Source organism: Epinephelus fuscoguttatus, linkage group LG12 (genome assembly GCF_011397635.1).
Source record: "Epinephelus fuscoguttatus linkage group LG12, E.fuscoguttatus.final_Chr_v1".
Lineage (NCBI taxonomy): Eukaryota > Metazoa > Chordata > Actinopteri > Perciformes > Serranidae > Epinephelus > Epinephelus fuscoguttatus.
In genome coordinates, this window is record NC_064763.1 from 28,040,933 (window position 1) to 28,061,333 (window position 20,401).

Sequence of the window (20,401 nt, forward strand, 5' to 3'; positions counted from 1 at the left end):
TTTTCCCTGCCCTTCTGATCAGGTTTTGGAGTTGAGCTCTGAAGTTGACAGTCAGGTTACCAAACCATGAGATTAAATGGCTGCTCTGTAAAATAACATAATATTTTTATCAACTCCATGGACCCTCAGCCCTTGCAGAAAATGCAGACATATTCAGCATGATGAGCCCACTGCATCTGATGATCAAAATTAATACCTAAGTTCTTTTATTCTGTTACCTACTCAACTCTCTCCCCATTAATAACAGCTGGGCTGTGGTCACCAACAGACCTTATAATCAGGTTATGCCCCCCACTGCACTGCACTGCACTGCACTGCACAACTTCTTCTTTCTCTAACTTGTATACAGCAATATCTGAGTCACTAAATATTAAGGTTAAGCCATTAGAAATCATTTAAAGGGCACTTCATGTTTTTGTGCGTGTGTGTGTACAACTATTTCCTCACTCTTTCTGCAAAAAAAAACTAGTCTATTGGTTTATGCACCACTACGTCACAGTACGTTGCCTTTACAGTGCCTCTACGTTTAGAGAGGACACAAATAGTGAGTTGCACATAATATCCAATCCGCCCCGCTGGTGACCGTGAAGTGACTGTGAGCGGATCTCTCTCGCGCGCGCTCTGAACACCGGCGCGCGCCTCCGGAGAACTCTGTCTGATCGGTGACGCTTGTCCTGCAGACTATCACTGACATTATAACCAGATTAACAGGAGAAATGTATCACCAGGACATGGAAGGAGTCGTTTTGCTGCCGGTTTCTGTGTTGGAAAATTGGAGAGGAATAATGCTGCGCTGAGTCAACAAGAAATGTGAGTACGACAGATTAATTTCCAGCTAAAACAATGACGGTTTTGACCAAAGGCGTGTATGCACACAGTTTCATAAAATATTTCCAAATAAGTGACAAAGTTATATGTAGTCAGCCTTCCTGTTGGCTAAGCACAGATACATTTGTGGTTTGGTTTGGCTGAAAGTTGACAAAGCATTTAACTCTTTACCTATATGTAGACATATTGCAGTAACATATTGATTTTAGTAATTGCAGCCTTAGGTAATTAGGTAATTAGGTATTCATAGTGCAAAGCAGAACCCCAGAGTTCAAATGTGAGTGGGAGTGTAAAATGTAAGTCTCACATCCTGGTGCCAAAAATCCCAAGTTTAGATTTGTTTCTGAGAGAGGAATCTATTGTATGTGTTAGGAAACAGTAGAAAAACAATCACTAAAAACCAGTAAAAGTAACCAAACAACAAGTTTGTGGCTCTCCACCTCATAAATATTTGTTATGGATAACTTCCACATTTGTGTGCTGGCTGCATCTCTCCATATCCATTGTGAGGATGGAAGGAAGAGGAAGACGCCACTGTAAATCCAGAAAACTCATTGTCAAAGCTCCATGCTCTAGCCTTCCTGTTTTTCATGCCTCGGATCAGTTACTACATCTTCCATGCCCCCTCCTGTCTGGCAAACCAAATTGATTGTTGCCTGCTGCCGTCATGTGGATTTTGTCTTGTTTATTTTGTGATTTGCCTCAGATTTGCAGAGGTCAGGGATGGTGGAAGACGACGGTCATGTGGTGAAGGAGAAAACAGAGGCACGGACATCGGAATGCCACAGGCTGTCTCACTGCTGCCCTTCCTGCTGGCGCTCATGGGATATGGTGAGTGTCACCAAACCATCTAAACAACATGACATGTTTGATCATCATCACCATTGTTTCTAATTCATCCGATCAAGCACACACATGTTAGCTTCAACAGGATGTGAGGAACAGGCAGAAGAATGAAGGGAGTAACGGAGGGTCAGCCTCTTCCTCTTCCCACACCCTCTTTGCTTTGTGAGGATGTGAGGTTTGCACAACAGGATTTACCCTCAGCACAATAGCTCTAGAAATAATGTGCCACTGTGCCACAACATTTTTACTTTTTCCCTGCTAATATTCTAAAAAGCTACACAGAGGTAACTACTAAATGCTTAACATATTGTGTGTGAAATATGCATCTCACTATTTGGATCCATAGTGTCTGTGCTGAAAACTGAGCTTTAGTTGTATTTGCCAAATTCCATCATTTGTGGCTGCGTTGTCATAAAAACTTGACATGGTAATATATTAATGGGCCCATACATAATTTAGTGTTATGTAATTGTACATGGAATTTCTTTGGATCATGAATCATGATGCACAATTATGTTGTCAAAAGTGACACTGTACTGCAGTCACTGTCACATTTCTTCCAAATTGATTTCTGAAATTTGTGTCATGATTTTTTTATACAGTTGGAACCTTAAAGGTCCAGTGTGTAGGATTTAGGGACATACATTGGCAGAAAAGGTATATCATTTTCATAACAGGGTTTAATTAGTTTATTATCACCTCAAAAAAAGAATCGTTTTCGTTACCTTAGAATGAGCTGTTATATCTACATACAGAGCAAGTCATCTCCCGTGGAGTCCGCCATATTGTTTTTTAGTATCCCAGAATGGAATAATCAAACACTGGCTCCAGAGAGGGCCATTGACGTTTTCACGTTTTCGCATTGGCCACTGTAGTTCTCCTACATGCTTGGCACATGGGAGATGTTTCAGTCCTGCAGCCTCACCACTAAATGCCACTAAATCCTACACACTGGACCTTTAAATAGGTAACTTTTTTTTTTATATAATATTCCACATCTAAGTAGTTGTTGGGATATATCAGTTTTAGAAAATGACATTTTATTGAATCACTGCAGTAAGTTGAGCCAGAAATACACCCTGTAAGCGCAGTAACATACAGCTTGCAAAGTCAAGAAAATTGGAAAAGCAGATTTACAAAAAGTAAATGTAAAATGCGCAAAGAAACAATAACAAAATCTGAGACCAGATTTTACCCACAGTGGACATGCTCAGAGATATTTGTGCAAGACGGATGAACAATAGGTAAAATGGTCTGTCTCTTTGCCCTGCCTCACTTCTGTGCATCCTCTCCTGTAGCTTTTGCAGGCCTCAATATCTGGCCCTCCTTCCATGTTGCCCTTAGCAACGCCAGTGTATTTGTGGACTTCAGCACAAAATCCAACAGCAGCACCATCCGCAACACGAGCCTCTCTCTGGTCAACACGGAAACCAACACCACCCTTCTCACCAGGATTCTCCCCAATGACCAATCGACCGGTAGGGTGGAGTTCAACTGTTCTTGCTTCCTGTATGCAGGGACTTTCCGGTTCCTGCTGAGGCAGACCAGCATCTCTGCTGTTTCCCGTGGTAATGGCACACACAACAGTAACGTGGAGAGCACTACCTGGTGGTGGAGTTCAGAACTACAGGTGCAGTGGCCCACCTTTCACATCGCTGTGGACAGGGCTGGAAACCAATCAGGATCTTTTCAGGCAAGACAAACAAGATCTCAAACTGTACGCACTAAGTTAGTTTATTGTGCTGCAGAATGATAACTGTTCATACATCTCTTCCTTTCTCTCTCTCCAGGTTGGGATATCCACTAATGAACACTTTCAGGCTTGCTCCAGTGGCATTGACTCAGCTCTCTTCCTAGAAGTCAGTTCCATGGAGTACAACCAGATAGGGCGAAACAGCATCGACAAGGTCCAAGCCCGCACACGACACCCAATCAAACCCCTCCGTTCCCAGAGTATTGAGCTGTCCTGCGCCTTCCCCTTCACAGAGAGAGACTTCATACGAGTGGCTCTGCGGTCTCCTCATGCAGCGCAGGACGTGAAGAGCTCTGGACCTCTCTACCTGTCCCGTATCTTCTCCTACAAGCTGCTGGTGGAAAACACCAATGCTTACAGGAGTGGCTGTGAAGGGACTATGACTGTTAAACTGATAACCCCGCCTTGTGCTCACATCAATGGGAAAGTATTGCTGTATAAGGATGCAGGTGTTGGACGAGGGGTTGCTGTTTCCTCTGGGATGGATGCAGGTGGAACAGCACTGATGGGGTTTGGACCAGAGGAGCCGTCTTCATCTCTGTTGGCCTATAACTGGCTGACTCAGGGAGAGAATGAGACAGAATTCAACTGTTCTGTGTTTTACCCAGGGAGGAATAAGTACTGTTTTCGCTTTGTTTTCAACTTCAGTCGCTCCCCTAGTCCTGCACAGACCTGTTTGGTGGTTCACAAGAGTGCAGGTGAGATTCACATTTGGCAGCTGACAAGAACACATTTACACTCTTCTTCTGCTTGTCACTCAGCAGTGTCATTGGAGCAGGGGTGCAATGTTGCTCAATAAGAAGTGGATTTTGAGAGAGGGAAAGAGTTGCTTTGCTTTTTTATCCAGATTTTGCAGATTGATAAAATCCAGTGATGGATTAGACTTGTTACTACTTGACAAATGGCCTCATTAAAGAGAAGGCCTTTTTCATGGAAGACATTTTGACTTGTCACTCTAGGGAAACGTGGGTGTTAAAATCAAAATGAATGATGGCTAAATTTCTTTTAGCTGCTTTAGTTTCAGGCTTGCGGTGTTTGTCTGCTGGCTCATTGTCACACTGTCATTCCATATTTATAAACAGCAATATCCAGTCGAGAGTGAACATTGTGAAAAAAAATGACAGCTTCATAAGGCTATTATTATGCATTCAAGTAAAACTTTAAGAAGAGAAAATAAATACCACATCACTAATAGCTATTTAGGGATATGCAAGACTGAAATTGCCATCTGTTTTCTTTTCCTTTTTTGAAGATCACACATTATCCATGAAACTGTGTTAAGATAATGCAGTGTGCAAACTGAGCATCATCATATCAAACCATGAAATCAGGGCCAACATAGCTGATCACCACAGTGCAGCAAACAGGCATTGTTACCTGCAGCTGATAAGCCATGCCACTATACTGACCTTTGTGCATTCCCATGCACTCCTGTTTAACAAACTGCACAGTGCATGATGTTGGATTATAGTGAAGTCTCAACCTTAGTCAGCACATATCCAGTTATTTTATTATTTTGTGCACAGATACACAGCTTAGTAATTTATAACAAATCATAATGTTCAACTTCAACAAATATATATTTAGGCCACACTAAATTTTAAAGCCACATGCCAAAGTCAGTGTCTTTTTCTGCTCCATGTAGAAGGTTCCAATTTGTACACTTCTACTGGCTTTTTATTCCCTCAAAATAATCCCAGCATTGCACGATATTGACACTAACAACACAGAATTAAGGCTTATACACTTTCTAATATATCTGCAATTTAACATTGTTTTGCTTATCTGTTTTTCTGCAGAGTCATGGGGCCCATGGCTGCCCTGGAGTGTGTGCAGTGTGAGCTGTGGAGAGGGCGTGAGGGAGCGAGTGCGTGAGTGTTTGCTGCCCTCAGGTGTGGGAGGGATGCAGTGCACTGGCATGGTGAAGGAACAGTCCCTCTGCTCACTGGAGGACTGTGTCGGTCAGTCTCTTCACCCCTTATCTCCTTGTTTTTCTTTTTCGCTCCCTCTGTCCCTTGATTTTCTGCAGAATTTAACAAGAAAATAATTATTAAAAACATCACATATTAACACATTTGTTTCTCTTTCTTCCCAGTGTTGCCTGCTCCTTCACCATCCCTCCCCCCTGTGACTGTCGGAGCTGCCCCCCTTGGTGGTAACATGGTCGTGGTGGCAGGTATCTCCCTTTGCCTGGCTGTCATTCTGGCTACTGTTGTGGTGACTTTGTGGAGAAAGCTTTGCAAGACCCCTCAGTGCAGCTCTGTCCGCAGAGGCTCCATGCATTCCCCCGGAGGACGCAAGCTTTCAGATGAGGCTTCCATTTTTGGCCACAGCCTCCAAAGACCCAGCCTGACTGACGGACATGGCCCACCAGGGGGCATGGGTGTGGGTGTAGCCCAGAAAGACAGGCCTTCCCTGGCCAGTCAGCCTCTCTCACAGCCTCTGGTGATACCTCTCTCACAGGACCCAGAGAGGCTTTCCCCCACAGGTCAGAAGATGTTGCCACCTATATTTGGGTACGTTTGAAATATAGTTTCTTTGTCATCACACACAGAACATCACTGTCAAACTTATTCTATCACTTCCCAGTCCTAGAAATAACAACACAATTGTCTCTCTAGGTACCGACTGGCTCAGCAGCAGTTGAAAGAAATGAAAAAGAAAGGGTTAAAGGAGGCCACACAGCTGTACCATGTCTCTTCAAGCCCAGTCCATGACACTGTGGTAGAGACATCTGCATCACCCACGAACTCCCCCATTCCTACACCAACTGGATTCGCTCATCCCACACTCCCTTTGGGCCTCCAGGACGATGCTAACCACAGTCCTTTTCGTATTGCAGCTCCCTTTTCTGAGCCACCGTCACAAACTTCCAGGGTCACATCAGACAGAGTTGGTCTCAGAGTGGAGCTGGTCCTAGGTCCTTCTGCTCATGCAGGTGGGGGCAATTCGAAATGGCGTGACCGCACTGCTGACTGGGTGGAGATGGTGGAGAGGAGTGGGTTAGCAGGTTTCAGAGGAGGAGGAGATACAGGAATGGGAAACTCTTACCATAAGAATCCAAATTTCCGCAGGACCTCCAGTTTTAACGACCCCAAACCTCAGCCTCTATCCTCTGTACACTCGAGACAGTTCAGAGAAAGGAGCATGACCCAGGTCACGTATCCAGCTATATTTATGTGTTCATATATTTTTGTGTAGTTAAAGCCCTTTTAATAAACAAAGACAAATGTTGTCCTTTTCAGGTGGGATCTCGGACCCTTCCTGAAGGAAGTTGTTGGAATAAAGGAGGGCGGGAAAAGCAGCCATACAGCTCTTACCCCATTCCAGAGCACGGGGCCCCTGAGTGGGCTAAACCCAGACCCCAGAGAAATGACCAGAGGAAGCCCTGGATAGAGACAGCTGCTCCTTCTCACAACAATGAACTCAAACACACAGGAACCAACACAAACAGCATTTCAGTATCTGAGAACAATGCCAACACAGACCTCCACTGTACTGGGGAAAGGCAAAGGAGTAGTGAGACAGGAGTTAGAGAAGGAGTCTCAGGGATCGGGGGTCCAGCCGCAGGGCACGCCAGCTTGAGTGTGGATCGGGCCGAGCGTGCTGAGCAGAACTGGAACCGTCGTGGACCATCGCCTATCCAGAGAAATATCCTTGCTCGTAAATTAAAGGAGGCCCAGTCCTGCTCTGGGGTCAAGGGGCGGCAGCGCAGCTCCACCTTTAGTGTACCGCCATCGGAACAGAGGAAAGGTCGCTGTCGCTCGCTGCCAATGTCTGGAGGCTACAGTAGCAGTGGCAGCTCACCTTACAGGCTGAGTGAGGCAGAGCAGATGATGCTGGACCTAGATCTGTCCTCAGCATATGGAGGGGAGGAGTAGAGGTTTGTAGTACTGCGCCAGGGAGGACTTGCCATCACTATTTACATTTATTCCTAACCTTAAATTCACCCTAAGATCTAAATCATATATTTTGTCTCTTACCTGTGGTGCTTTTTATTAATCCAGATTGTTTTGGTGTGCGTTGCTGAGTGTTGGAGATATCGGCCGTGGGGATGTCTGCCTTTTCTTTAATATAATGAAAGTCGATGGCACTCTGCAAAGTGCCAAAAAATAGATTTGAAAACCCAACAGGAAAGTAGGCAGACATCTCCATGGCCGATATCTCCAACACTGCAACTCACACCAAAACAATCTAGAGTGATAAATAGCACTACAGATAAGACGGCAAATATGAGTTTTTGATTTCTGGGTGAACTGCCCCTTTAACGCAGACACAGACACACACACACACACACACACACACACACACACACACACACACACACACACACACACCAATGACGATTGTATTGTATTTTAGAGATTTGGGAAGTTTGCTTATCTATGAGAAGGAGAACAAACCACTTATTTTTAAAAGATATTTAAGTTTCTGTTTTAAACATGTTTTTCTATTGCAGATTTGTAATGGAATTGTTTTAATATTTTCAATTTTTGATATTCATTATAAGTCATCTCCAGAGTGTCTCTGTAGTCACATTGAACATGGCCTTGTACCTACAGTATGCACAGCGCACACAAGCTGCTGTCAGTGACAGTACTGAAAACACTACAGGAGACAGGTTTAGTCTTAATGTTCTACACTGCTGAGTGTGCTGATTTTAATCGTGCTGTGAAATCCCACTGTACCGAACTGTGCGGACCAGTCTCACTGTGATGTAGTTTACTGTTTCGGAACTATTTTCCATGTGACATAAGTCAAGCATTTTTCATGTGTTTTCTGCAAAACGCACAGTACAGTTGTAACAATTCTTGAGGGCAGTCAAATATTAATTTCAATGAGGCACTGTGGCTGAGATGCTGTTTGTTTTATTGTTTGAGTAATATCATACACTTCATACAAATCAGTGCTTACTGAAAAATAGAAGCTACTGTACTGACATTTGATAATAGTTCAAATGATGAAGCAAAGGGAGAAATTCAAATACAAAGAATTTAAACATGACATCAATCTTTGTTCTCGTTATTCAGCTTCATATGTATCACACAAGGGAATGTGAGACCTGGTGTTTTCACATGTCCCCTGCTCCACTGCCCATGGCGTCCAAGAAAACCAGAGGCCGCACCTTCATGGTGGTGTGTCTCAGGGAATACCAAAGGCCTCTCCAGCTCCCCCACACCACACCATCGTCATTCTGGCCCTTGTACTTCCCTTTGCGGTAGAACTTCCCGTTCAGGTTGGCTGCATGGCATCTGTCGATAGAAGGTTAATGTCAAAGATGTTGCATTTACCAAATGACAAATTGAGGTGATTGAACCTTTGTACATTTTTAAAGCTGCTGCATTTGCTCTGATGCACTGAAGTGTGTTTAAAACAAAGAACTGTGTCCTCAGCTTGACCAATATGATACTCGCCATGGTTCAACAGGCGAAACAAAAATCAGAATGTAAACCAAAAATTTATTTTCAGGAATGCTTAGGCAGAAATGAAGCAGAGAGAAGATAACAGTCAGAGCAATAGTGATTTAATTTGACAGGTCTCACCTGTTGAACCACCAACCTGCCTTATTCTCCTGAGCACAGCTGCCCTGCAAGTAGCGGTCATTGTCCTGTGAATGATCATCACCATCATCAGTGTTAACACAGTCAGCATCTGCATATTGCCAATATAGTTAGCAGTCTTATAAGGGTAAAAAGGCATAGACAACTTACCTGATCTCTAGTGCTGAACTGCATGCCGCTGAGGCAAGCAGACCACTGCTCCACCATTCCCCCACCACCAGTCAGAGCATCCCCAGCTTGCCCACTATACATCCCATAGTGGAGACGATACTTGTCCTGGAATAGGCATCAGAGCAACTGGTGTATGTTGAGGATCACAGTTACCGAAACAAAAAACAGAACTGTAAAATCTATTTATCTTACGGCCTCGTCAGTGATCCTGAAGTTCTCGTAAAATGCATAACTTCTCTTTCCATCCCAGTCCATTAGATCAATCTTCACCAGGTTCTTTCCTTCAGGGCAAAGAGATAAAAGCAAAAACATTTGAGGAAAAAGAACATTGCTATTTCAAAATAAAATATAAAAGTAGATTCTGGGATTAATTAATTAATTATTTCTGACCTTCTGAGAGTAACGAATGCATGTGCTCATTCCCCAACCAAAACTCATCATTCCACAGCTTGAAGTCACCAAAGCCATCTCTGTAGTCCACCCAGTCTCTAAGTCAAGAATCAGGCAGATATTTTACCTCACATGAAACAGCTGCCTGACCTTTATCTATACCTAAACAATCTAATGCTGGGCTTTGCAAGGATTTGGGGATTTAAAATCCTCCCATGTACCGGACAGTTTGTGGGCCAGCTTCTCTGATTAAATACCTGTTGAAGTCAACTTTTCCATGGCGACGTCTCTGAAACACTGTCCATCCTCCTCCATCCTCCATGTCACAATAGGCCAAAAAAGGTTCCTGTTGTAATTTGGGTCTGATGCGGTAGAAACCGCTTGGTGGTCTCAGTCTGTCAAACAGCTCTGAACAGTCTAGGCAGATAGTAATCAGAAAAAGACATTGCTAGTTATCATCCTTATCATCCCTAATTCATGATACTCTTACTTCATGTTGCATTTAAGGACCTATAAATTTTTTTGATGCACTGTGAGCGCTGTAGATGTCACATCCCAAGCTGTAGTTTTACATAAAATACACACCCAAACACTTACATGACATGATATGAGCTTTTCTTACCTTTGTCATGGACGATCAAGCTGCCTGCTGGTGGAAGTGTTGTCATCAGTGTCCCATCAGAGCTGTCTACTGCCCCACTGCTGTTGTGGTTTACAACAGGGGCAGTGTCAGTTTCAGGTTCAGTATTAGACACAGCAGGTTGAAATGGACGGAAGTATTTGTGCATCTGCAAGTGTTCAATCTGCCAAGACCCGATCAAGAGTTTATTCTCCAGTTTCCTTATGCTGCGCTTGAGAGCTGCAACGTCTGGCCCGCATGGGTCCACTGCCTTAAATGAGGAAAATCAGTTTCAAGTTATGCGTGACATATCCTTGTTTTATGGTAATATTCAGAGATAGGCCAGCGATAGCATAGAGCCACATCTCCAGGCATCTATGAAACAGATTTTATTCATGTGGAGTCTCTAAACTTTCTAGGAATGACAGCTCTTAAAAAACCTTGCCTGCAATTTATGCTTTTTTTTACCATACGTCCTCTATTTTCAATGTCAGTAGAAAAACAAAGATCCTGATACCCTCAGAGAGAAGAAAAAGCTACGTACTGAAAACGGTGAAGAAGAGGCCATGGTTTGGCACACCAGAGCCAACAACAGCAACCCTGACATGACTTTACAGAAGAAGCCTCTTGCTCCAATACCAGTCTGAAATTATAAACACAATATATATTAAAGGTAAAAGAATAAACAGATACTACAGTTCCTCAGACTTTAAAATCTCTGTGCCACAAGCCTACCTTCATTTCACGATGCCTCCGCTTGTTTTCTACAGGTTCAGTGTTCTTTTCCTCTAAAAACATGTCAGTATTATTTATGGGCTGGGCCAGTTCTGCATGGTCCATATTAAAGGATCCAGATTTTTCAAACTCTGCCAAACACTGAACTCGAGCCAGTTTGACATTTTTCTTCCTCTATCAAGGATTCTAGTGTTACCTGATCCCAGACCTGGAAACGCCTTCATGGACAGAGAGTGTTGACAGGACTCTCCATTCCTTACATACCAGAAGTTTTTTTTTATGCCTTTTTTTGATAAATAAAATCATTCTAAAAATAAGTTTATTATTTTCCTTGAAGTATTAAGTCATGTTTTACCAGTGTGTTCCCAAATGACATGGTGTCTTCATTAAACAGAAATCATTGTGACCCTTATACAGAGGGTTCAGTTGAATGTATGGGTAAATGACCCTTAGAAATTCAAACATATAAGCTTTTTTGTTTGTTTGTTTTTAACCCAACCACCACCAACTCTAGTGGGCATGTATGTATGTCAACACAGGGACAAATGGTCATAAAAAAGAAATTTCATATTGCCATAACAATACTTGACTAGCTATAAACTAGCTCAACCACAACAAGTACAAGTTGTCAAAAAAAGGCATTCTTGAAGAGATAAGAATAGAAACCAGTCACTGTTTTAAGTTAAGCCACATATCTTTTCTCACCCCTCAGCTTCAATAAACCTTCTAAGTAAGCTTGGCCATATTTATAATATCCTTCCAAAATAAACTGGTGTTCAAGGACGCACCTAAATCTATAGATGTTTAAGGATTCTACTCCAGCTGCCTTATAAATCAACCTTTTTCCAAATAATATAATTAAATTCACAGTATGGGTCTTTGTTTCTGTAACATCCCCCAACATCACAGAGAAGAGATATATAGCCTAAATGTTAACACTGTTGTAGTTAACACTATACATTGTAGACTACGTAAACATGCTGATATTACAGAAACAAGATAATCACTGTATACAAAGGCAGCACATATGTACAGTCAGTGTAGGTTTCATTTTAACATTGTGGGGGTGGAGGGGAAACACATGAAATGGGGGAGTTGGGGTTCCTCTGCCAGAAAATATGAAGCATCAGGCACTTAATTTCCTGCATCCTGGTGAATTTTTATTCACTAATTCTTGTCTTTTCTGCATCAGTTCATGGTGTTATTGTCTAACACTTTTGTCAAAATTAAAGTCCCCTGCTACTTTAATGTTTTCATTAGTATGTTATTTTATACTCTGTTGAATGTTATTTCACACTCTGTAAGGTGACCTTGGGTGGTTTGAAAGGCGCCTTTTAAATAAAATGTATTATTATTACTATTATTATTATTAGAAAATGCACATGTTCTAAATGTTGAGGGAAACATGTTCCCTACATCACCCCTGAAATCAACACCTGTGTCTAAGTCTATAGTGTAAATGCAAAACAATCCAGGCTTTACCCTTGCAAAAGTCAACAGCAACCAAGTTAGAGTAAAAAGGGAAAAGGGGATTTGGTTGCAGATGTTGAATAATGCCTGTCAAGTTTACAGGGCCGAAAAATATCTTAAAATAAATAATTGTATCCAACCAACAGTTAAAAGACACGGGTGGGCTATTCAATTCACAATATGAAACAGAGCAGCAAATTCACTTTGTGTGTGATGTGGATATGGCTCCCCCTGGTGTTAGTCTGTGGTCAGTGAACAAAAAAAAATTTGTATTTTTACTGGCATGACACACATAGTGACAATTTCTACCGTGTGTAATCTACATTTTTACTCGGTTTTACTTTTAGAATTAATTTATTTATATAGCCTACATATCTATTTTTTTTTTTTACATTTTTTGCTGATAAAATGACGTAATTTTCTACCATTACTTAGTTTTTTAGTACTCTGAAAGCCTGTGAAAAAGAGAGCCAGTCAGTGATGTTGTAGGCTGTAATTTATTATTCTGCCACAGTCTGCTGTGTCCTTTAACTTTAATTTAGCCTTTCATTAATTTTGCCAAATGATATTTTCTAATGGTTCACACTTTTACCTGGGAAATATAATGTCCACACATGCTGCAGAATTTGCAAATAAAAAAATCAGGTACCTCCCTCCAACACAAAGCTTTCAGTTTTTGCCATCATACTATAGCCTATATAGGTACCTTGCATGGTCCGCCTCTAGAAACCAGGATAGGACTTTTGGTGCTCGGGAATGCGCATTGCAATTAAAACCAGATGTTGCAGAAAGGAGGGAGATGTGAGATGGCTGCAGCAGCCTGTTGACTCAGAAACATTTTGAGACGATACAAGTGGGCACAGCAGCTGTGCGCTGCACGGAGAGGTTATGGTCAGACTCGGTCAGTTTTCGTGTGAATGAGCGGTTGTGAGACGGAAGGATGACTAAAGAGTAACGGAGGAAGAAAAGAGGGCCGAGCGTTTTTCACTGAGCTCCAGGAAGTCCCAAACCGCTACGTTTGCAGAAACGCAGAGGAATAGTGGATGGACTGAAAGAAAAAAAAATCTACCCGGTTAACCTTTGAACCGTCTTCCTTTGTCCTCGCAAGAAGTCACAAGACTAACTCCCGTATAATATCACGAATGACAGCCCTAACGGTGAGCAGGCGGTGAGAGTTTCGAGACTTTTTGGGGATTAATTTGTTTCCATCGGGTAAACAAACAGTCTGTGAGGAGAAGAGGGGACTGTGGGAAGGTGCTTGGCCCAGAGGAGCTGAAAAGCGGGTGGTTTGTGTTGTTTAATCTGCTTGTTTTTATTTTTCACTTGACTTTCTGGAGCAGTTACTGATTTCCTTGCTTGCTTTTATGTTTTGCACCGACGGCTAATCAGAGCACTTGCTGTGTGATTGATTCAGGAAGCACTAATGCACCCTGGATGCTGATTAGAAGCTTCATAATTAAAGTGCTTGTCTTTCTTTCAAAGAGAGATACAGTATTTCAGGACAGGACACAAAGTTTTCCCCCTCTCGCTTGTCTTTCTTTTTTGCATTGTAACTGTGGAGATTGACTATTTGCACTCTTGTTTTCAAATGCAGAAACCACACGTTCAGAACAAAGCCAGAAGGAAGACACACACACCATGTCCTCTGTCCATTTCAATCCAGGGTCAGATTCAGGTGTGAATGGGTGAGTAATGTTGCTGTATATGTGAACGTGGTGGTGTTTTGCAGGGTGTTGTGTCTTATCGGCCTGCTTTTTGTGAACATTTCATCTTGCACATCTTTTTATTAGAAACATAGCAAAGATGGAGGATGCTTCAGTGGAGATTGACGATGGAAAGGATGACAGTGTGGTACCAGACACTATGTATCAGTAAGTTTGCTGCCAGACAGTATGCAACACTTTTATTCAGAAGCACATCCACTGACTAACATTCTTTTTTCCTATGCAGCAATATCCGGAAGAAGATTGAACCCTTTGTTATGTCTTTTGGATTTCGGTGAGTGTTTTTAGGAGGCCAATGATGGTTCTGTCCTTACCTGGTGGTGTTTGCTAATGCTGATTGTCTTGTCGTCCAGTGTATTTGGAGTGGTACTGATCCTTGTGGACTTTGTGCTGGTGATTGTGGACCTGTCCCTGCCAGCCAAGAGCAGAGATGTTGGAGATGCCTTAGAGGCTGTGTCCCTCATCATCTCCTTTTTCTTCCTCGCTGACGTCCTCCTGCGAGTTTATGTGCAAGGGTGAGTGAGAAAGCAAGACCTTGCATGCAGTAGTGTAGCAGTATAGCCACTTCTGAAGCTTATGTCAATTATTTGCTATTAGAAGGGGATTCATTCATTCATTCATTCAATATATTATAAACTGTATCTGATATATTCACATGTAGTTTACCCAAGTCTTCAGTTATCACTGCACAACTGCTTTTGAATTTGAGAGCAAGAATCTTTTGAAAGAGTGATGCAAACAGCCCTAGAGTCCCTTGTCAGCAGAAATCAAGAGTGATTAGCTGTTAAACAGGAAGTTATGGAGAGGAAGCTGAACAGGAAGCGTATGGCATGTATGGGACCGGTCCTTGGGAAACCTACTGACTCAGTTCCAGTTTAGTGTCACTGAATACATAACTTTATACTACAGTAATGTTAGATTCAGACATATGCTAGTAGTTGTAATATCTGTTAAGTTTCCTCAGCTCACTTTCTCATGTTGTGTCTTTTAGGTTCAGAGTTTACTTCAGCTCCAAGCTGAACATCGTAGATGCCTGTGTTGTGGTAATCACGCTGGTGGTCACCATGATCTACACCTTCACTGACCTGTCAGGAGCCAGTCTCATCCCCAGGTACCTGCTTGCCCCTGCTCTCCCAGCTAACAAACATGGATTTACTAGAAATGACGTCTTCTGTGTAGTGGATAAAGACTTACAAAAGTACATGGAGGCTGTGCATCTTCTGAAGGAAGATTTGAATTTGGTTTATGTTTAGTACCTGGAGATTGATTTGTAATGATCCTGAAACTGACTGATTGATATTTAAAGCCCCTTATAGTCTGTCCATGCAGGTGTTATACCTTGTGTTACGTGATCTCTTCTCAGGTCTGTGTACAAACTGCTTAGTTAACATCTCTCTCACTCTCCTGTTAGTTGTGTTGCACCTCATAGGCCTTGTCTACACACACGGGTACAAGTGAGGACATAGCTTTTCCCTTTTGTCCACACATAAACTGCATTTTTGGTAACTGAAAATGGATCTTTTGTAAAACTCTGTCCAGGGTTTGTGTTGACATGTAGACAAAGCAAACAGAGTTTCTGGCTTGAGACGTGTGAGTGTGCGCCATTGTGTCCTTGTGAGGCATCACAAATGAGGCAACATTGCATGCAACGGTGGAGGTGAACATAATAGTGCTGGCTCTAACTTTGCTAAAAGGACTTTTTACATGTTGACACATAAATGCACAGTTATTTTTCCAATACATTGAGTAATTGAGCTGTCAGAATGTGCCACAGAGGTTACGGCTCCAAGTAGCCAATTGGTAATAGCTATTTTTCAGGCCTCTGATTGACCAACAACTTCTTCTTTGCGTGGCTTTAGAGATACGGTTGTATCACTGCAAAATGGCTTGGCGAGCTCTTGAGAGCACTTAAGTTGTGCTTTGCGTTTTCATTTGGCTGAGATTTTTTTTACAGTAGTACTTGTGTGGACTGGATTTCCAGGATTTCCAGGATTTTTAAAAAACAAATGTCAGTGACATCATGTGATTCCCAGATTAGCTCCACCCAGTTTCCACCTGATTGTAGATCTAATCCCACAGGGTAATTGATAACATTTGTGTGCCTGTATACTGACGTCTTAAAATACTGGTTAGCAATACAATATTGACTTCAGCAATATTGTCTAACCCTAACATAATTCTGCAGTACATCATATTTTTTTAAATACCTTGTATTAATGTTGAATACATTATACTCAACACCATTAAGATGTTAGCATTTGTTCAATGATTCATAAGAATGCATTTTTTCCATTCTCTGTTTATCAGGGTGGTGTCGTTTTTCCGTTTCCTGAGAATAATAATCCTGGTGAGGGTTTTCAGACTGGCAGCTCAGAGGAAAGAGCTGGAGAAGGTCACCAGGAGGATGGTAAGATTGTCACCAAGGATGCATAGAAAACTGTGAATAGCTCATTTAGTAAATATCGTCTGGAGGATTGCTGCAGTGTGGAATTGGGATAGGCATCACGAGAGAAGATGTCTACTAGTTCCTGATAATTGACTTGTTATTTTTCTCAGGTTTCTGAGAACAAGCGGCGTTATCAGAAGGATGGATTTGACCTTGACCTAACCTATGTCACAGGTACATGCTGTATAACACAAAAAACACCATGCATGCATGTCAGAAAATATGTGGAGATGACTAAAAAATTGTTTGCATCTTTCCTCACCTCCCTAGACCGTGTCATCGCCATGTCTTTCCCCTCCTCTGGGAAGCAGTCATTCTACAGGAATCCAATCAGGGTAAGACTTACACCACCTAAATACACTGTAGATAGTTTAAATCTAATTACACTAGCCAGTTTCATAATGAAGTCCATTCATAGGCACCATTTTTACAAGGAACTTTCAGTAGACCCACAGAACCCCAAGTACACACACACACACCCACCCACACACACACACATATACACATACAGGCAGGCAGGTGTTTTGACATATTCTTCTCCCTGTCTTTGCAGGAGGTGGCCAGGTTCTTAGACACTAAACATGAAGGCCACTATAAAGTTTACAACCTGTGCAGTAAGTTGACACCTCCTCTCGTCACGTGCACTGCATGCCCTTTTTATGCATAACTGCACAAACCATGCAAACATCATCATTTGTTTCCAGGTGAGAAAGGCTACGACCCCCAGTTCTTCCACTACAAGGTTGAGCGGGTGTTCATTGATGACCACAATGTCCCCTCCTTGGAGTGAGTAACATTTTCCATGTGATGTTTTGTTTCACCTCTCCCTTTTGCTTGTAATCATACTGAAGCACTTAGATAACAGCTACATAATGGGGCCTTTTGTTATCATAGTAATGACATTGATACATTATGTTAGCATTATTCACACAACCATAATGCCTGCAAATGAGTCTTAAATTCTCCAGTGGTGGTGTCAGTTAAGTTTATCTTATCGCATTTTAAAAAGCACTCCTTCGCTGTTTTTGTAAGTAGTATTATGAACACATACAGAAACAGGATGTATCACTAACTACTGTTACATGTTGTATAATAGTTTGCCAGCTTATGATTGTGTGTTATACTGTCTTTTTCAGGGACATGCTGAAATACACAGCAAATGTGAGGGACTGGATGTCTGCTGATCCCAAAAACATCATCGCTATTCACTGTAAAGGAGGGAAAGGTAATGCGAAATGAGAAATGAGAAAATATGTAACTTTCACTCTTTGTTTACCCCCTACTGCTCTCTGTCACAGGACGCACAGGTACTATGGTATGCACCTGGTTAATAGACAGTGACCAGTTTGAGAGCGCACAGGTACGTGTTAGATTTGCTCAAGCAAAAGTTAATGAATGATCACAAACAGTTTGAAACATTTACTAACATTGATTTCTGTTTGTCCACCAGGACAGTCTGGAGTATTTTGGTGAGAGGAGGACGGACAAGAGTCGGAGCTCCAAGTTTCAGGGAGTGGAGACTCCCTCCCAGGTATGAACAAGTCACTCAGGGGCTAAACCAACACAGACTATTTTTTTAAAGATTATTTTTTGGGCTTTTGCCTTTAATGAACAGGAAAGTGTGAAATGGGGAGAGAGAGCGAGAGAGGGTGGGGGAATTACATGCAGCAAAGGGCCACAGGCTGGAGTCCAGCCTGCAGCCGCTGCAGCAAGGCAGTGCCTTTGTGCATGGGACACCTGCTCTATTCACTAAGCCACCAACACCCCACAAAGACTATTTTCAATAGAGGCATTAATTAAGAATGTTAAATATTTCAGTAGGGCTGCAGCTAATGATTATTTTAATTGTCGATTTATTTGTCAATTATTTTCTCAATCGATTAGTTGTTTGGTTTTTAAAAAATCAGTGTCGATTGTTCATTGTCAAAGAGGAGCAAAAGTAACAGAAAATATTCACATTTAAGACGCTGAAATCAAAGAATTTTGACAAAAAAAAAACAAACTTAAATTAATTGTCAAATTAGGTGGTGATTAATTTCAGTAGCTGACAAGTGATCAATGAATTGTTGCAACTCTACATTTCAGGACTTTGTGTGGAAATTGAAAGAAGGTGACTGGCGCCTCTCAGTGGTACAATGAAAAATTAAACTACGACAGCTCACTTTTCCACAAACAAGAATTATTCCATCAAAATGGTTTGAAAGATACTGCAATCCTTAGCAGTATCATCATTTACCATATACACCGTATTTAATATTTATTTGTATTATGTACACACAGAATGCATCACACATTTACCATATACTTACCATAAGCTTATGATCAGTTCTCACAGTTTGAGTCATATTGAACTGATTGTCAGTGGAGACTATGAGTATGAGAAGCATGAGCATGAAACCTCAGACACTGAGTCAGTATTGGAACATGCTGTCTTTGAACCACAGAGCCGGTACGTGGGGTACTATGAGGTCATGAAGACCAAGTTCAACAGACAGCTGCCTCCACCTAAAAGCCTCAGGATCAAGAGCATCCGCATCCACTCCATAGCAGGTAAAACCCCAGGCACTCCAACATGTAACTTTATCTGTAGTATTGCTGTGTCCATTAATATGTTGCTGTTTTTGTGCTCTCACCCAGGTGTGGGTAAAGGTGATGGCAGTGATCTCAAAGTGAAGATAATTGTGAGGAAAGAGCTGGTGTTTCAGTGTGTGTGTGCCAAACAGGAGAACTGCACAGTAAGTCTCACACACTCTGCACATGCACTCATTAGGTCAAACGGATTCATTTGTTGAATGTATGAATTTTTTTTTTTTCTTTTAGGTATTTCCTGATGTGGGCAACAACGCAGCAGTCATCAGCCTACAGAATGGGCCTGTGGTTGATGGGGACGTGAAGGTTATGTTTGAATCGAGTGCTGTGAGTGCTTACAATTTCCCCTTGTAACTACATATGAGAGTAAAGCTGGTGTTCAGCCTGATTGTCCTATAATTCACTTTATCTTTCATCATTCCCCTTAGGGTCTTCCAAAAGGATACGAGGATGTCCCGTTCTACTTCTGGTTCAATACCTCCTTCATAGAGGATAACAAGTATGTGTCTGATACATCATTCCTTTAGCTCCTGACTCAAAAGTTTTCATATTTTCTTTTGACATCAGTATTGATTGTGAAACTCTCCACAGGCTGTTTCTATCCAGGGAAGAGCTGGACAACCCACACAAACCAAAAACCTGGGACCTGTACAAGGAGGACTTCGGTGTCACTATGTTCTTCTCAGACCCATAATAAAAGCCATTTAGAACAACGAAGTGGCTTGTTACAGTTGTACCTTGAATGATGGATGGTGAGCAGAAGTTGGTAGTTTGAACACTAACTCAAGAACTGAATGAGAGTTTGGTGTCTAAATTGAAGAGAGGCACAAAATGATAAGTTCACATGTATGATCTTGAGACCAGTGGGGTTGCTCACCGGGTCAAATCATGTAGGCTGCAGCGTTGCTCTGATGAGTCATGGCGCTTAAAGTGAAATTTACAATGGAGAGATATGTGAAGAATTAAATAATGTGATGTCTGTATGCTTCGTGACTCCTTTGGGTGTCCAAAAATAGAATAAGAAATCTGAAACAGAATCAGAGAAACATTTACTCCTGATGAAATAATAATGCTGAAAGGTTTGACACAGTCCATTTCTTGAGTCTTGAACTATTTCCCAGTGCCATTATTAATTCTTCTCCCCTGAAACATTAAGTCAATTCTAAGCACTCTTTTTCTTCTAATGTACCATGTTTAGGTGCTGCTAGAATATGTATGCACTGTGGTTTATTAGAGAAGGAAATCAGATGGAAATGTACTCAGTGAGGT

At 41.9% G+C, this 20,401-nt stretch overlaps 3 protein-coding genes across 6 annotated transcripts; 2 read left to right on the forward strand and 1 right to left on the reverse strand.

The window, feature by feature from the left end:
* The first annotated feature begins 579 nt into the window (after positions 1 to 579).
* Positions 580 to 7,764, forward strand: LOC125898557 (thrombospondin type-1 domain-containing protein 1). 2 transcript variants are annotated; one of them, XM_049592392.1, is made up of 8 exons: positions 580 to 810; positions 1,535 to 1,659; positions 2,973 to 3,367; positions 3,465 to 4,125; positions 5,227 to 5,388; positions 5,523 to 5,943; positions 6,049 to 6,583; positions 6,673 to 7,764. In XM_049592392.1, exons 2-8 carry the CDS (start codon positions 1,608 to 1,610, stop codon positions 7,306 to 7,308), a joined length of 2,862 nt encoding a protein of 953 aa, XP_049448349.1. In that variant the 5' UTR covers positions 580 to 810; positions 1,535 to 1,607; the 3' UTR covers positions 7,309 to 7,764. The 2 variants fall into 2 exon arrangements, with proteins under 2 accessions (XP_049448349.1, XP_049448350.1); XM_049592393.1 differs by lacking the exon at positions 5,227 to 5,388.
* A 515-nt stretch (positions 7,765 to 8,279) lies between these two features.
* fgl1b (fibrinogen like 1B) lies at positions 8,280 to 11,065 on the reverse strand. Its single transcript, XM_049592394.1, has 9 exons — positions 10,904 to 11,065; positions 10,713 to 10,811; positions 10,172 to 10,439; positions 9,807 to 9,966; positions 9,550 to 9,647; positions 9,352 to 9,440; positions 9,139 to 9,264; positions 8,971 to 9,035; positions 8,280 to 8,679 (listed from the first exon to the last, which is right to left on the reverse strand). Exons 1-9 carry the CDS (start codon positions 11,006 to 11,008, stop codon positions 8,499 to 8,501), a joined length of 1,191 nt encoding a protein of 396 aa, XP_049448351.1. The 5' UTR covers positions 11,009 to 11,065; the 3' UTR covers positions 8,280 to 8,498.
* A 2,082-nt stretch (positions 11,066 to 13,147) lies between these two features.
* tpte (transmembrane phosphatase with tensin homology) lies at positions 13,148 to 20,229 on the forward strand. 3 transcript variants are annotated; one of them, XM_049591981.1, is made up of 19 exons: positions 13,148 to 13,654; positions 13,967 to 14,058; positions 14,164 to 14,244; positions 14,324 to 14,371; positions 14,451 to 14,612; positions 15,089 to 15,208; positions 16,405 to 16,504; positions 16,654 to 16,717; positions 16,814 to 16,878; positions 17,097 to 17,157; positions 17,248 to 17,329; positions 17,680 to 17,768; positions 17,842 to 17,903; positions 17,994 to 18,074; positions 18,988 to 19,093; positions 19,181 to 19,278; positions 19,364 to 19,459; positions 19,561 to 19,631; positions 19,724 to 20,229. In XM_049591981.1, exons 2-19 carry the CDS (start codon positions 14,012 to 14,014, stop codon positions 19,824 to 19,826), a joined length of 1,536 nt encoding a protein of 511 aa, XP_049447938.1. In that variant the 5' UTR covers positions 13,148 to 13,654; positions 13,967 to 14,011; the 3' UTR covers positions 19,827 to 20,229. The 3 variants fall into 3 exon arrangements, with proteins under 3 accessions (XP_049447938.1, XP_049447937.1, XP_049447936.1); XM_049591980.1 differs by having other exon boundaries at positions 13,148 to 13,530; positions 13,968 to 14,058; XM_049591979.1 differs by having other exon boundaries at positions 13,148 to 13,659; positions 13,968 to 14,058; positions 19,724 to 20,228.
* Positions 20,230 to 20,401: the final 172 nt, after the last annotated feature.

Bases quoted from the DNA above. Each gene is read 5' to 3' on its own strand.
- LOC125898557 (XM_049592392.1), top strand. From the start codon at position 1,608: ATGCCACAGGCTGTCTCACTGCTGCCCTTCCTGCTGGCGCTCATGGGA. The intron at 3,368-3,464 runs GCAAGACAAACA...CTCTCTCTCCAG, and splicing joins ACCAATCAGGATCTTTTCAG to GTTGGGATATCCACTAATGA. The intron at 4,126-5,226 runs GTGAGATTCACA...GTTTTTCTGCAG, and splicing joins GGTGGTTCACAAGAGTGCAG to AGTCATGGGGCCCATGGCTG.
- tpte (XM_049591981.1), top strand. From the start codon at position 14,012: ATGTCCTCTGTCCATTTCAATCCAGGGTCAGATTCAGGTGTGAATGG. The intron at 17,330-17,679 runs GTGAGTAACATT...TGTCTTTTTCAG, and splicing joins CACAATGTCCCCTCCTTGGA to GGACATGCTGAAATACACAG. The intron at 19,460-19,560 runs GTGAGTGCTTAC...CATTCCCCTTAG, and splicing joins TTATGTTTGAATCGAGTGCT to GGTCTTCCAAAAGGATACGA.
- fgl1b (XM_049592394.1), bottom strand. From the start codon at position 11,008: ATGGACCATGCAGAACTGGCCCAGCCCATAAATAATACTGACATGTTT. The intron at 10,812-10,903 runs GTAGGCTTGTGG...TTATAATTTCAG, and splicing joins GGAGGCATCGTGAAATGAAG to ACTGGTATTGGAGCAAGAGG. The intron at 9,967-10,171 runs GTAAGAAAAGCT...CTATCTGCCTAG, and splicing joins CTTGATCGTCCATGACAAAG to ACTGTTCAGAGCTGTTTGAC.